At 36.0% G+C, this 16332-nt stretch overlaps 1 protein-coding gene across 4 annotated transcripts in view; it reads left to right on the top strand.

Annotated features, from left to right (window-relative positions):
- The window catches only part of Kmt2e (lysine methyltransferase 2E (inactive)), a 68750-nt gene that overhangs the window by 35988 nt on the left and 16430 nt on the right, over window positions 1-16332 (top strand). For all 4 annotated transcript variants that reach the window (XM_021644382.2, XM_021644384.2, XM_021644383.2 and 1 more), the window contains 8 exons: window positions 26-198; window positions 3066-3104; window positions 4884-5114; window positions 5217-5347; window positions 7155-7272; window positions 8374-8483; window positions 11158-11422; window positions 12114-12212. In XM_021644382.2, the coding sequence (XP_021500057.1) occupies window positions 26-198; window positions 3066-3104; window positions 4884-5114; window positions 5217-5347; window positions 7155-7272; window positions 8374-8483; window positions 11158-11422; window positions 12114-12212 (1166 nt within the window). The remainder of the gene's footprint in view (window positions 1-25; window positions 199-3065; window positions 3105-4883; window positions 5115-5216; window positions 5348-7154; window positions 7273-8373; window positions 8484-11157; window positions 11423-12113; window positions 12213-16332) is intronic.

Genomic DNA, 16332 nt, shown 5'->3' with positions numbered 1-16332 from the left:
TGGTGACTTTTGTTTTTCGTTATAGATGGTGATACCAGTGCAACCGAAAGTGGTGATGAAGTTCCTGTAGAATTATATACTGCATTTCAGCATACTCCAACTTCAATCACTTTAACCGCTTCTAGAGTTCCCAAGGTCACTGATAAGAGAAGGAAAAAAAGTGGGGAGAAAGAACAGAACTTTTCAAAATGTAAAAAAGTATGTTTTTGCCTTTTTATTTCAGATGAGTAGATAAGAGCTAATAGAAAGCTGAGTTACAGGCAAGACATGACTACAGGGAGAGCATGGGTAGTAGCTAATATATGGAGGATCAAGCAAATTTTACAACTGTTCTTAACTTTGAATATCATTTATTTAATAAAGGCTTCATAGTCACTAAATTTCTTATTTTTCTTTTAATTTTTATTTGATAAAGGATCCCTACGATGGAATGGCAGACAACAGTTTATAGACTAACGTTTCATTAAATTTGTTAATAACACATTCTCAATGACCTTGAAGTCATTGACACTTCAGATGAAGCCATGGTCCTGTCAGATTATAAAGACATTTTATCAAGTATTTTTACTGTATTTTTTCTGTCTTGATGTAGAAACACACACTATTATTACTGTCATGTAAATATCATTAGGTTACAACTGCCCATAGGATCATAATCTATAGGGTTTTAGCCAGGATCCGTAAACTACACCATGTGTAGCTTAGGTCTGTGGGTTAGACTGTCTTTCATAAACTTGTGTATATATACTCTGTGAGATATACAATAAGGGCAAAATAGCTTAATGATGCGGTTCTCCGAATGTGTTCCTGCTAATTAATATGAAAGTATTTTTCACATAAGGTAAAAAGACTTTTTACATTGACTTTCTTCTTATCAAAGAATGGAATTATATGTAGATAAAGAAGTAATGGCTTTAAAATCAAGGGTTTTTTTTTTTCTCCTCTTGAGTAATTTTTTCATGATGTCCTTTAAAGTTTCTCTTTTTCTAATTTCATCTTCTATAACTACTAAGGTCTGTGTCCGTTCTCATTTCTCTTCTGTTTACCAAGTCTAGACAGTTGGATGTTACTAGAGTCACCATCAGTTTGTTGCCACATCTCTGTTGCACTGCTTATTTCACCTTTTTGAAATAGTCTTTTGCATCTTCTTGTCTTTTAAACTACTAGACTGAGCTGATAGGATTGTTGCTTTTCTGCAGCAAACACACTTTTCCTTTGCACCCTGTGGTGGCGCTTAAACCTTTTATTTTAGTACTCAGTCATATTTAGCCATATTTTGTTATTGGCTTCCTTGTCTATATGTTTCACAAAGAAATTACATCCTTTTTACTGTATGGTATCTGACTGATAGTTGTGAACCCAGATTTTTGTAGTAGTTCACTGATAGGTTAACTCAGTCTTTTATGTACTGTGTTTATGAGACTATAGCTTTGTTAGTGTAGAAAAGTTACTAAGCAATTTCATGCTAGTAGATTTGTTTTACAGCAGTTGGTTTCATAAAGCATAGATTGTGTATTTCCTTTGAGTAGTGAGGATTCAAAATTAATAAATCGGGGTCTTGATTGTGTCACTTACTTTATAATATTGCTTTATATTATAAGTGGAATATACTTCCCTATACATTATTGGTAATATTTGCCAGGAATTATAAAGTTAAGAATATGCAAAAACTGGGCATAAAACTTTTTTCCTCAATGTGTATGACAAAAATATATAGCACAACCATATAGTTTTATTTTGTATTCAGCCTGTTCTTATTTAGTTGTTGAGAGTGAATGGAGCTAGACATATTTTAGAATGTTATGAAATATTAACACTACATGACATATTAAAAGACATTTGTTTTGATTGTCCAATAAAGAAGAGTTTTACAGCAAATACTAGTTTTGAGTGTCTTTTCACAGCTTCAGTATACCTATATCTGAAAATATGAACTAGTTCTCAGAAAGTTTTAGAAATTAGAGCATTCTGGATTTTGCATTATGAATTTAAAATTACAGTTTATTCCAAAACCTGTGAGTGGAAAAACACCCTGAAAAATTTTACCTGTACTATTTTTATTTTCTAAAGAGTTAACAGAGAAGCATCTGTTTCCCTAACAAACCACATTGTCTTTGAATTTAAACCTAGTAGTTAAATAACCTAATGAAAAGACCCTAGAGACATCCTGTCTAATTTCAAATCCTCACTTTTTGCTGTTGTTGTTGTTTTATTTTAAGACGGGCCTACTGTAGTGTAGTGTAGTGTAGTCCTGGCTGGCCTGGGATTCACAGAGCTCTTCCTGCCTCTGCCTTAGTGCTAAGATTACAGTCCTGGCTGGCCTGGGATTCACAGAGCTCTTCCTGCCTCTGCCTTAGTGCTAAGATTACAGTCCTGGCTGGCCTGGGATTCACAGAGCTCTTCCTGCCTCTGCCTTAGTGCTAAGATTACAGTCCTGGCTGGCCTGGGATTCACAGAGACCTTCCTGCCTCTTTAGTGCTAAGATTACAAGCTTGTGTTACCATGTGTATCAAATACCATTTTCCTTTGTGTTTCTTTCTACAACAAACTTCTCTTACATCTTTCTTGATATTGTGCACGTGTGTGTGTGTGTTTGTCTGTCTCAGCAGCACAGCTGATACTCAGGCTCTGAAATCTGTAAATCATATTTAGTCTTTGATAATAAAATTTATTCTTAAAAGTTTTTAGTTTTCTGTTGAAATGTCTTAGTATATTTGTGTTATTTCAAATTTAGTCCAAGTCCTCACTGTATTTTAGTGCAGCAATGCATTTCACCTATGTAATTGATAACTGCAATTTGATGATTATAATATTTAGCACGTGTAATATTTGGAAGTTTTTATCTTAGCACCATTGTATACATACTTTATTATTCTAAATAGTTTTTATTCTATTTATAGTAGAATACTGTTTTTGTATAACTTTATTTACTTCATTATTCCCCTTGTACTAGCTTTGTTATTACCAGATTATTTCACTTCAGCAAAATGCTTCAATGAGTAGTTGATTCTTGTTATTAATGTCCAAGTTGAAGAAAAACTAACAGAATTTCATGCTTCTTTTAGGCCTTTCGTGAAGGATCTAGGAAATCATCAAGAGTTAAGGTAAATATATTAAATTAAGGCATTATTGTTAACTAGTGCTAAATCAAGAGCTTGCTGAATAGCTACTTGTTAATATTTGTATTGTCTGCTATTTCATTGCTTAGTACATTTATAAGACGTAGGGACTTTAAAGTTCTAATTGGATTAAGAAATCACTTTTTTGACTGTTTATTGATGTTGTTACATTAAGAAAAACAGGAATTTATATAAATACTATAATTGGAATAATTAAAATTCTATTTGTTATTCCCTGTTTCTGAAACTACTAAAGTTTATTAGTATACTTTGTACATGAATCCAGAGTCAAATTGAAAATTGCACAGTTGGAATTCTGAAGGATAGCTGAGCTGAACACTATTCTGGAAAACCGCCATGTCTCTCATTGGTAATACAAACCAGTCACATGGACCTTGAATCAGTTAGCATACATCCTCAAGGTTTTGGATGCTCAAATCCCAACAAAAGCAAGGCTCTGCCTTCCCCATAAACACAGGTTTACGCTAACTACAGACTTTTAGGCTTACTAAGGACTCAATATCTTTTACTTAGAAACAATTCCCTTTGTAAAATAAAGAAGTAACTAGGAATATGGAAATTTTCTTTGTCAATCCTAAATAAAAACTCTTGAAAGCATTACAACTCCAGTGAGTAATTTTTGAGTAAAGTTTACAAGATTAAAGAGCTATAGAAGAGCTGTATTAAAAACATATACCAAGTTATTAGTATTTTGTTGCAAGCACCATGATAATTTAAACATTGGATATATTTCTTTAGTATAAAGTTGTGGCTCATAAAATCTTTTTTTGGTCATATAATTGCTTGATAATGTAATACGTATATAATAAGAGATCTATTTAGTGTATACTAATACTTTTTTTTTATACTGCTGTTCATTTGAGCTAGGGCCTTTTACATACTATGCAAGCATTCCACTGCTGAGCTGCATCCTCAGTGTCATATAAAATAGCAATTGCTATAATTAGCCTGTTCCTATTAAATAGTTGATCAGCTTAGTACAGTTTATTCTTTATTGTAGAAAATAACTGTAATAAAGATTATTTCTATAGAAGATGATCCAATGGTATATTTTAGTAATGTGTTACTGTCATGTGTGTTTGTGTGTGAGCCATTTCTGCTAGTACTAGAGACTGAACCTTAGGCTTTGTGTATGCTAGTAAAATACTCTTATCACTTAGCTGTATTCTTATTCCTTATTCACTTTTTACATTTGGGGTAGGGTCTTAGTATGTTGCCCCAGGCTGGCCTTGACCTCACTGTGCCTTGAACTTAAAATCCTCTTTTCTTAGCATTCCTTAACATTCCCTACCAGACTTGGCTTAAAATGAAGAGATCCTCAATGTTTAAGAATGTATACAGATTTACTCAAGTTAAAATAAGCAAATTTGCTGCTATGAAGTAGATATTAGCAGTTTGTTGAATCAACAATTTAACATGCTGTCTGGTTTTTGTTGTTGTTTTGTTTTAATTCGGCCACCAGTTGAGACTGATCCAAATTTTAGGTATTTGATTTTATTGATATCCTTAAATTTGCTACCACAGTGATAGTGACACTTCAGTTTTTGCTCTTTCAGTGTACCTCAGACTTCAGTAGTTTTCCAGTTTATTTTCCTGGCATGTATAAAAATTTAATGGTCTAAATTATGACCTTTTAATTGAATAAACTTTAGACAAATACTATAGTTTATATTCTTTTATATAAATTAATTGTGTGTGTATGCTTAACTTCAAATGGTAATTCATATTTTGCTATGATTTTAGGGTTCAGCACCAGAAATTGATCCTTCATCTGATGGTTCCAATTTTGTATGGGAGACAAAAATCAAAGCATGGATGGATCGATACGAAGAAGCAAATAACAACCAGTATAGCGAAGGCGTTCAGAGGGAGGCCCAAAAAATAGCTCAAAGACTGGGCAGCGGGAGTGACAGCAAGGACATGGATAAGTCAGAAACGAGTACCAACAACTCACTCTTCAAACCTCCTGTAGAGGTATATGTCACTTGTCAAAAAATTGTAGAATTGCCTGTGTATTATGTATATCTTTAGTTAGAGTGAAATCAGCCAACTAACTTACACATTTACTTATTGTAGAGCCATATACAGAAGAATAAAAAAATTCTGAAATCTGCCAAAGATTTGCCTCCTGATGCACTTATTATTGAATACAGAGGGAAGTTTATGCTGAGAGAACAGTTTGAAGCAAATGGATATTTCTTTAAAAGGTATCTTTATTTTTTTCATGTTGGTTTTCTAGGGTTAAACATTTTGTTTTTGTTTTTGTTTTTTTTAATGTTTTCATTCTGTAACCCAGGTTGGCCTGGAACTCTTTTTATTCTTGCTTTGGCCTCCTGAATGTTGAATTTACAGAGATGAGTCACTACCCCCAACAAAATGAGTGTGGGCATGTGTGTGTGTGTGTGCACGCACACACATGCAGTGTATATTTATCTATGGGCATATTTATTCCATGGCACCTGTGTAAAGGTCAGAGAACCACCTCAGATGTCCTCACCTTCCACATTGTCTGAGACAGAGTCTCGCTGTTGTCCATTGCCCTGCATACCACACTAGCCTGCAGCCTTTAGGTCTGTCCCCTACCCCTGCCAGCTTGATGTACTGCCATACCTGGCTTCGCTGACTCTGAGGACTCTACCTCACGCCTGACAGTTGCATGGCAAGTGTTTCACCTGCTAAGCCATCTCCCTAGTCATCACTGCATTTTTGAATACCGTGCCTAGATGTTTTGTGTGCTTTTTTCCGTGTTATTTCATTATTGTAAAGTATAATGTGGTTGATATGCCAATGGTAACTTTTATAATGTGTTAACAGGTAAAAATCTATTTTCTAGCCTCTTGATGAATTCTAAAGTAAGCCACTTTAAACAAGTAAAAGCAAGATAGCTTAGCTATATAGGGTGTCAGTCAAGAATTCTCATTACCTAAGATTTTCAAGAACCCTGCCACCTACTACCCAAATTGTAACATACTTGCTAGAACCTGAAAAGATGATGGTGACTAAAATGAAAACTCCCCCTTCCTTATTAGACAGTGCTAGATATATTCCTATGCTGCCACCACCACTTTCAACTCTAACTTTGTTGGCATTGGGATGGTTTTAGAGGCTTCTTTTGAGATTTGGGATTCTTGTGGAGAACTGATTTGATCTTGTGATCGCCATCCCTTCTGAAAGGTATAGAAATATGTTGCTGTCTTTAGGGAAATTATGTTAACATTATTAAAATATTCTTAGTTTATAACTTGAGTGTTTACTTAAGCCGCAAAAGATACGTAAGAGCTATACCTCTTATATAGCATATTTTATCTGAAATCAGTATAAATCACTTTTAACCACACCAAGAAATGGGACTTGACAAGCATGTAGTTACCCTGTAAAGGAAATGTTTTTTTCTTTTTTCTTTTTATCTCTAAAAGAATTTCTGCCTAAAGTGGGCTAGAGGGATGGCTCAACAGTTAAGAGCACTGGCTGCTCTTCTAGAGGACATGGTTTTGATTCCCAGCACCCACATAGCGACTTACACCCACCTATTAACTCCAGTTCCATGGCATCCAAGTCCCTCTTCTGAATTCTATGGGCGCCAAACACAGATGGTATGCAGACATGTACAGGCAAAATATCCATACTCATAAAATAAAAATAAAGATTTAAAAATGTATTTAAATTTTTTTCCACTTTAATTGCTTTTGACTTAGGCAACTTAATAAGACACAAGCCTTGCTAAGTGTAGAGTAGTTGAAAGTGGCTTCTGGAGTCAGATTGCCCATATTCACACACTTGCTTTCTTTCCAGCTGTGTCTTTTAGAAGTTTCTTAATGAAGTGATTTTTGTTTTGTTTTGTTTTGTTTACATATTTGCCTCTAAAGAATAACAGAAAAGTTTTTGTTGTTGTTTGCTTGTTTTGTGACACTGGGGACTGAATTGAGGACCCTGTGCTTGCTAGGCGAGCACTCTACCACTAACTTGTATCTTCTAGCCTTGTACTAAAAGCTCACAATACTTCTTTGTTTGTAGGCCATACCCTTTTGTTTTATTCTACTCTAAGTTTCATGGGCTAGAAATGTGTGTTGATGCGAGGACTTTTGGGAATGAGGCTCGATTCATCAGGCGTTCTTGTACACCCAATGCAGAGGTAAGCTTATTGAAATCTTAGGGGAAGTAGGAACACAAAGTATGAGTCTGCCAGCCTAAAAACACCTTTTAAGTAATGATGTATTTAATTTTGTCTGATATTTTTTGTTGCCAGTATTTAGGTGATAATCTTGATAAAATTGTTATTCATGAGCTGTGCATGGTTGTACATTCACTCCTTTATCTCGTGGATAAATAAGAGCTCAGAGCTCGAGACTGGCCTGGTCTACATAACAAGTCCCAGGCCAGTCAATGCTACATTATGAGTCCTTGTCTCAATTTTTTTTTAAACTTTCTATGTCTATGAAACGGTGATATGCTTGTAAGAGAGAATATTAGATTTTTGTTCATACTAGAAGCTCTGTAAGTCAGATACATTATTTTATGAACTTTCATGACATAGCTAAAAGCTAAAGTAGATTTAATTTTTATACTTATTTAGTGTGTGTGTGGCTACTGGAGACTAGACTAGGACCTCATACGTTAGGCAAGTGTTTTACCACTGAACTATATCCCCAGCCTTCTATGCTTTATTGTTATGTGTAAAATGGTCATGACTGATTAAGAGTATCTTGTGAAGTGAAACTAAAACTGTCAAAGAAAAGTATTCCTAAGTTTACCATTAATGCATACTCATACATGGCATGATAGATTTACTTGAAAGAACCCACAATTTCAGGCATGATGGAAAGGTAAAAAGCATATGTACTCAAATAATGAGAATGCACTGTGTTATTTTGGATGAAGATGGTAGCCTATAGGGGTGAATGTTGGCAATGTACCCTTGAAAACCTTTCAGGTGATAACTACTGATTTGTAACTCTTGTGATGAGTGTTAGTTTTCCATGTCATATTCATAAAATGCTTTTAAGAGTATTTTTCAGCCAGTCGTGGTAGTGTGTGCCTTTAATTCCAACATGCAGAAGGCAGAGGCAGGTGGATCTCTCTGGGTTCCAGGCTAGCCAGGGCTACATAATAGTGCGATACTGTCTCAAAAAACAACAACAATAAAACCCAATAATAATGAATAATTTTCCTACTTGCCAGATAAAGATATTTTAAACAGTTCCTAGAAATGTAAATTATTCTTCTTAATTAACAGGTGAGGCATGAAATTGAAGAGGGGACCATACATCTCTACATTTACTCTATACAGAGTATTCCAAAAGGGACTGAAATTACTATTGCCTTTGATTTTGACTATGGGAATTGGTAAGTTCAAGTCTGTAAAGTCTGTAAATGCTTTATATTGTTTCAAAGTAGTATAATGGCTTCATAGTAAGTTAGACATTGTTACTACTATCAAGAGACAGTTTAAAGGACATGAAGTTAAGTGTGGTTTTTATTAGCTATCCCCTCTTTGTTACTTATTTCCCAAACTTACTTAATGTCAGTGTTCATACTTTACAATTACTAGCTCTAATTCAGCTATACAAACCTGACTTTTATTATGGGAGAATTTTCCCTCACTTTTGTACTTTAACTTGTTAAACAACTTACTTGGTCACTTGATTATTAATACAAGTTATGCACCAAAATTTCTTTGCAGTGTAATAGAAATGGTATGTTGGAGATCCTGCAGTAAAACTTTGGTTTTGAAATGTTAAGGGGCAAACCTCATTAACTTTGAGTTAAAAACAAAACTATTTGTACTTTTTAAATTATAATATGAAATACATATAAAACAAATATCCATGTTGTTATTTTTCAAATTATGAAATAAAGCAGGAAATGAAGTTCAGTGGATAGAGTGCTTGTCTACTGACCCCCAGGACTGACAGAAAAAGTCAGGTTAGGCAGCATGGTATGTGCTTGTAATTCTCCTTCTTCTCTTTTTTAAGGGTAAAGAGGAAGATTTAGCCTAGCCTCAAACTCCCTATGAAGTCCTTGAACTCTTCCAGCCCCTCCCTCCTGAATGATGGAATTACAGATGTCAATACATACACAGACTTTGTCACTCTTTTTTAATTTTTCATATATTTTGTAGTCTGTTGGGTTATAAACATTTTAACTAATTTCCTCCTATATTGTTTTTTTTTTTTTTTTTTTAAAGATTTATTTCTTTATTTTACATATGAGTACTCTATTTGCACGTACATCTGCATGACAGTAGAGGGCACCAGATCTTATTATAGATGGTTGTGAGCCACCATGTGGTTGCTGGGAACTGAACTCAGGACCTCTGGAAGAGCAGACAGTGCTCTTAACCTCTGAGCCATCTCTCCAGCCCCCCTATATTGTTTTTGAGATTTTTATTTATGGGTGTGACAGTGTGTAACACACATGTGTGTGAATGCTGGAGGCCAAAAAAGGACATTGCAGTTGGAGCTGAGTTGGGAGCCATCCAACTATGGGAACCAAACTTGGATCCTCTGACAGAGCAAGTGCTCTTAACCTCTGCGCTCACTCTCCAGCCCCATCCTCCTACATACTATAAACTTTGTATGACAGACATCATTTCTAAAACTAAGAGGTTTTTGTTTTTTGAGACAGGGTTTCTCTGTGTAGCCTTGGCTGTCCTGGACTCACTCTGTAGACCAGGCTGGCCTCGAACTCACAATTCACCTGCCTCTGCCTCCTTAAGTGCTGAGATTAAAGGTGTGCACCACCACCACCCAGCTCTAAAACCTTACTTTCAATCTGCATTTCTATGATCGAGTCAGATTTATCATATCAACTTAGGCTTTTCCTTTAAAAAAAAAAAAAAAGATTTGTTTATGTATGTGTTTATGTGAATATATGTCAAGTGAACTGCTTCCCGCAGCTGCCAGAAGACTTTGTATTGCGTGGAGGTGGAGCGGTGCTGTGAGGACCCCTTCTGTGGCTGTAGGGATGCAAATTTGGGTTCTCTACAACAGCAGGACGTGATCTTAAACTGCAAGGCATCTCCCCGCCCCAGGCTTTTTCTTTTGAAAGCCTGTTAGTGAAAAACATGAATATTTAACATGTGGTGCCTATTTTTTAAAAGACAAGGGCTTACCTACTACCTTATTCTCTTCTGCTTTTTAAAAGAGGGGAGTGTAACATAATATAAGCTCTTATTGGCTGTGTTATATGCCATGTATCAGTTTCTGCGTCTCCTTAGGACTCCTGAGCTCAAGATTAAGATAGTACTCAGGTAATGTGATGTTTGAACTGTTGGTGAGTTAGCACATGCAAACTGTTTACAGCAGTTCTTGGCATTGTGTAACTGCTGTGGTAAATGCAAGTTGTGGCAGTTAAGTGCAATCCTAAAAGGAAGCATCTAGAGTCATGTGAGCTAAGCTTTAAGATCATCTGTAAAATTGAGAGTACTAATAGTTACTGAGAAGATGAGGAATAGTGTAGTTTTCAGGCTGCTGTTTAAAAGAGCGAAGGCTTACAATTAAGTTTACTTCAAGGTTTATTTTAAGGAAAACTGGTTATTAAAATCATTCCTTAAAGTATAATAAGAACTAGGTAAGATCTGCTATTTATCATAACTAGCATTTTTTAAACTGAAGCAATTTTCTAGTCAGCATAACACTCTCAGACCAAATAAGGATAGATTTTTGCTTTAATATTTATTATCTTGAGTAAGCTATAGTATCATTTTACATTAAAAGACGTATATTCAAAAATGAACATCTCAAGGTTGGCGCTTACAGCTCACTGAGAGAACACTTGACTAGCATATCTGAATTACTTGTCTTTAGGTTCAATTCTCAGCAGCACAAAACAACAAAATCACAACGGAATACTTTGTTTTTATGAGAAAACATTTTGTGGAATCAGAAATTCAAATTAGTAAAATGTTAAGGCTTACTTATAATTAATTATATCATTTTTATAGAGTTACAGCTTAAAAGAGCTTATGAACTTCTCAGTCTTGTTTTATATATTAATATTTTCCTGGTTATCATTTCAGTAAATACAAGGTGGATTGTGCGTGCCTCAAAGATAATGCAGAATGCCCTGTTCTAAAGCGCAGCTCGGAGTCCACGGAGAACATCAACAGTGGTTATGAGACCAGAAGAAAAAAAGGGAAAAAAGAGAAAGATATTTCAAAAGAAAAAGATATACAAAATCAGAATATTACTTTGGACTGTGAAGGAACAAACAACAAAATAAAGAGTCCAGAAACAAAACAGAGAAAGCTTTCCCCACTGAGACTGTCAGTGTCAAACAATCAGGTACTTACTCCCCCGATTCTCAAGGAAACTATTTTAAAGCAGAATGTGTTGTACTTAAACCTCTTTTTAAGCATAAAATCATTTAGCAGTTTAATATTTCTTTCAGTAAAAGTTCTTTCCTGCTGTGCTCTATCCCCAGTCCTATTCTGCTACTTAGTTGCTTACGGATGTTTTCCTACAGTATATGACAAATTATTATGAAACAATCAGGTAGACAGATCCTTATAAAATTGCTAATACCTAAGACTAGGTTAATAGACATTCTAGATAGCATGGGTTTTTGTAGTAGCTTTGAGACAGTGTCTCACTCTGTGGCTTGGAACTTTGTTGACCAGGCTAGCCTTGAACTCGGATCTGTCTATGACTGCCTTCAGAGTGCATGATTAAAGGTGTGTGCCACCATATCCATGTCTGGCCATTTTAAGATTAAATTGAACAACAAACATTGGAGATTTCATATATGCAGGTTTGGTGAAAATTTGTTTTGGAACAAACAAACATAAAGTCATACTGCTATCTATATTTGACAGGAACTTCAAAAAACAAAATTGCTTGTATGAATTCGAAAACTTCATTTAGAAATTCAGATTTGGGTGGGCTTCTTACTATTATGGTAAAAGGCACAGTATATAGGTCCCAGTTTATAGATGGGTTGATAGTTTATATAAAGAAATACTTCCATTTTTTTCAGGAACCAGATTATATTGATGATATGGAAGAAAAAACTCCGATTAGCAATGAAGTAGAAATGGAATCTGAGGAGCAGATTGCAGAGAGGAAAAGGAAGATGGTAAGCTGGGATCTAGTGGTTGTGCATGGTGCCTTGGGCTGCTGCTCTCCCACGAGTTAGCTGTTTATGTGGGCTTCTGTCCTGTGAGTAAGCAAACACATGATAACACTGGACATTTTTATCTCGCTTGCCATTACCATTTAAATACATTTTACTGATTTTGTGTGTGTGTGTATTTTTACTGACTTTTGTTAGGATTTTAACAATGTATGCTACCTTTAAGAAATAATCTTGAAAATTCTGAAGCCAAGAATTGTTAATAAATGTAATGCCACAATTATTGTTCAGTATGTCTTTTCATTAGTTGAATGTATTGTTTCTTTCCATGATTTAAGACAAACAGTACTTTAAGCTTTGTATTACTACTAAGTCAGGTAAATGACTTAGCAAACCTTCAAAGTCCAGTATGATTTAGTGGCAACCACGTCTGATTCCTCACAGTTACCATAAATGAAAGCTCTATCTCCCTTATGCGTTATCTGCCAATGTTTTGTCAGTACAAGTGCTGGATGAGAAACTGTCATTTCTAGCAGCAGTATGTGGTGATTCATACTTGTGTCTCAGAATTTGCAGGGCTGAAGCAACAGGATTGCCATGACATGAGTAGAGAATTGAACTACAGGACTCTGAGCATAGCTTGCTGATAGCATAGAAGGGCCTGGGTTGATACGTTATGCCCTCCCCCCCCAAAAAAAGTTAACATTTTGGCTTAAGAATTGAAAGTGACTTTACAAACCATGATGGCCATGGTGTGGGTTTCCCACATTCTTTTATGTTTGTTTGTTTTTTTCTTCATTGGTATTTTGCCTGTATTTCTATACACTTGTGAGCTGCCGTGTGGGAGCTGGAATTGAGGCTGAGTCCTGGAAGAGCAGCCGGCGCCTGTAATTGCTAAGCCACCTCTCCAGGCTCTCTTTCATGATGTTGGGGGTCTCATGCTTTTTATTCCATGGGGTCTCATGTGTTATACATATACTAGCGTGGGGATATAAGAAATGGAATCTTCTTAATATCTTCTAAGCATCATGATAGTGGTCATCCTTGATTGATTTCTAAACTACCTTCATTGTAAAAGTAATGCAGAACTATTCATAGCCTCAGCATTGTAAAAGTACAGGTCTATTCATAAAGATAGAGACAGAAGAGTAAGAATACAGGTGAGACTTTGAAGAGGTTGGTTTTATATCTAAAGGGATTACTTCAAGCGCTTTTTTAAGATTCACTTATCTTAAACTACTTGTGCCCAAATTACCTATGGCTTTTGTGTGTATATATGTACACTGCATGCATGCTTGGTGCCCTTGGAAGTCAGAAGAGTGCCATCAGATCTTCCGGAGTTAAGAAAGGTTGTGAGGCACCTTCTGGGTGCTGGAAACTGAAGTTGGGCCCTCTCTTAACCTCTGAGCCATCTCCACAGCCTGCTCTGGCTCTTTCTTTACCACTAATTTTCAGTATTGTCCTGTCCATTCCCCAACTGGTGCAGCTTCGAATTTGTATTACTTCTGTGGAAACTTTACAGTGTAGTATGATTAATTTTTATTTGGGCCATGCATCTAAAATACGGACTTTTACAACTAACGGGTGTTAAGAACTATGCCAGGCAGCTGAGAATGCTAGAACATGAAGTCGTCCCAGCATTTGCATGTGGATGATTAGGAGTTGAACACCGTCCTCTACCACATGGTAGGTCTGAGGACAGCCAGTCTACCGGAAACCCTGTCTCTGACAGAGATGGCCCTGAAGGTTGCAGTGCGGTCACTAGTTTTGTTCAGATTGCCTTTTTATCATTATATGCTACTTTCAAAATACCAGTCAGGCCAGCCATGGCTCGTTAGTCCTGGGTAGGTGGAGGTAGACAGATCATCTTTTGAGTTTCAGGCCAGCCTGGTCTACATAGGTAGTTCCAGGACAGTCAAGGCAATAGAGGACTTCCTTCCTATCCCATACCCTCCACAAAAAAAAAAGGTTATGTGTGTATGTGTATATATACATATACACATAGACCTCTCAATGCTAATAAATGTTTAGAAGTTAGAACATCCTATTTTTAGATCCTAGAAAATTGTAGACACACATGCATTTTCTAAGCTTGCTTGTGGCCATTGGGCTAATGTGAAATTCTAATATTTTTAGTATATTCATCCTAATACTTGCCCTGATGTGACTATGAAATTGGAAATTGTGTTCATGGGAGTAAAATGTGAGAAACCTATAAAGTTTAATTGCATGGTATCATTTTGAAAGGATATGAGATGAAATTTAAAACCTTTGCCACCTTGACCCTTGCTTCAAAATTTTTGAAATCTTATTTCTAGTTGGTACATTTACTTTGATGTCTGATTGATTGACGAAAATAAGAAGGCTCCTAAACAACTAGTTTTTCTTCTCAAAGCTGTATTTGATTTTGGAACAAAACTTGTTTTGAATCAGCCTTCATTCTTCTCTGCTATTCACACTGGCTATATAATGCTGGCGGTTGAATGGAAGAGAGCAAATGGCCAAGTAGCAACTTATAAAGGAAGCAGAATACAGATGGTAGCGATACTTAGGAGAAATTTTTGTCAAACTGATTTTCTCTCATGCAAGACATTCCTAAGAACCTCATTATGGTTATATTACCACATTTGGATGAAGAGGAATGAGTAGTATTTTTCTCCAAGTTAAATCCCACATAATCTTTTATAGGAAGATTTTAGCAAACAATTGTTTTGCTGATTTTTAACTATATAAACACCTAGTTTCCATGCTGTTCAGTTTTAGCAAATATATTGGTACATTAGGGTGTAGTGTATGGTGTGTCTGTGTAGCTAAAACTGTCTGGAACTCTCGAGATCCACCTGCCTCTGCTTCCAGATGTCTTAATGCTCTGTCATAGGCAAAGAGCTTAAACTAGAGTCCATGGACATTAACACAATGATATTCACACTTAGAAATTAGAGAATCATGAAAGGATAGTCAGAAAGTTAGGAGATCTCTGGACTTGCCAAACAGCTAGGAGTATCCAGAGTTGTGTTATCCTTGTTGCTTAAACTCTCTGACCACTTACCTGGAGGTTTTAGCATGGAGCAAAACTACTAATATACTCTTGCCTTCAGACTTTCATCTGACCTCATCTACCCTTTCCAAATGAGTGTGCACGTTGAGGGATGCACATGGAGCTGGAGTGGCATGAAGGAAAGGGACATTAGACTAAGCATCCAGATATATCAGGTCAATCCTGGTGACCACTGGGATGACAGATGTGTAAGCCAGATAGCTTTCACATACTAACGTAACCTCATTGTGAGAATTTGTCATAACCCCAGCTAAAGGAAAAAAAAATATGTACAGGCTTTTAGAATAGGAACAACTTAGTAATGAGCTGACTAAATATGCGAACAGCCACTTAGAAATGATAAGCCCATGATTATGAGCTAAATGAAGCTCCTTCACGGTCCAGCTAACGTCTGTAGGCTTTGCCTAGAACTACACATGATTCTCACAATTTTCTCAGCTTTCCTCCACATCAGAAAGTACTCTATAGACATCTAATTTGATGTCTGTGAAAAAGTATTACCTAGATGTTGTTACCTAGATGAATTCCATTGGTTAGCCTTATCTGCACTTGAATACCCTGTAACTTTTGGGGTATGTGACAACTCCCCTAGCATTCCTGGCTTTTATTCTGTGGAACAAATACCTGGCAACACACTATTCAAAATCTTTGCTGTTACTGATACAATCCGAAGTGATGGAACTTAGAAAACCAGTTTATAATGTGCCAAAATTTCATATTATTAAAGTGAGAGCATGCCACTAGGAGAGTGATCTGATGGTAGAAGCATGATAGTGATCACTGTCTCACCACTGCATCCTCATTGCATGCTGGATCTGACTGCCTAATTTCACTTCTCCTTGAGATTAGGAAACATCTGTGTTAAAGTGCATGGGAGAATGAAGTAAGTTTAACTTTATAGATAAGTTTGTCAAAATAAAATGAGGTATAATGCTTTAGCCACCTTTAATAAATATTCAAAGTCTTTAAATGCTTCGTTACACCTCTCCATAAAGCAGTGACATGCTTTAATAAATAGTACATAATTATTACTTAACAAAAATCTGAGTACTACTATATGGGTAG

This window comes from Meriones unguiculatus, chromosome 21, assembly GCF_030254825.1.
Source record: "Meriones unguiculatus strain TT.TT164.6M chromosome 21, Bangor_MerUng_6.1, whole genome shotgun sequence".
Taxonomy (NCBI): domain Eukaryota; kingdom Metazoa; phylum Chordata; class Mammalia; order Rodentia; family Muridae; genus Meriones; species Meriones unguiculatus.
The sequence above is the reverse complement of the archived record's forward strand: the minus strand, read 5'-3'. Positions and strand labels throughout refer to the sequence as shown.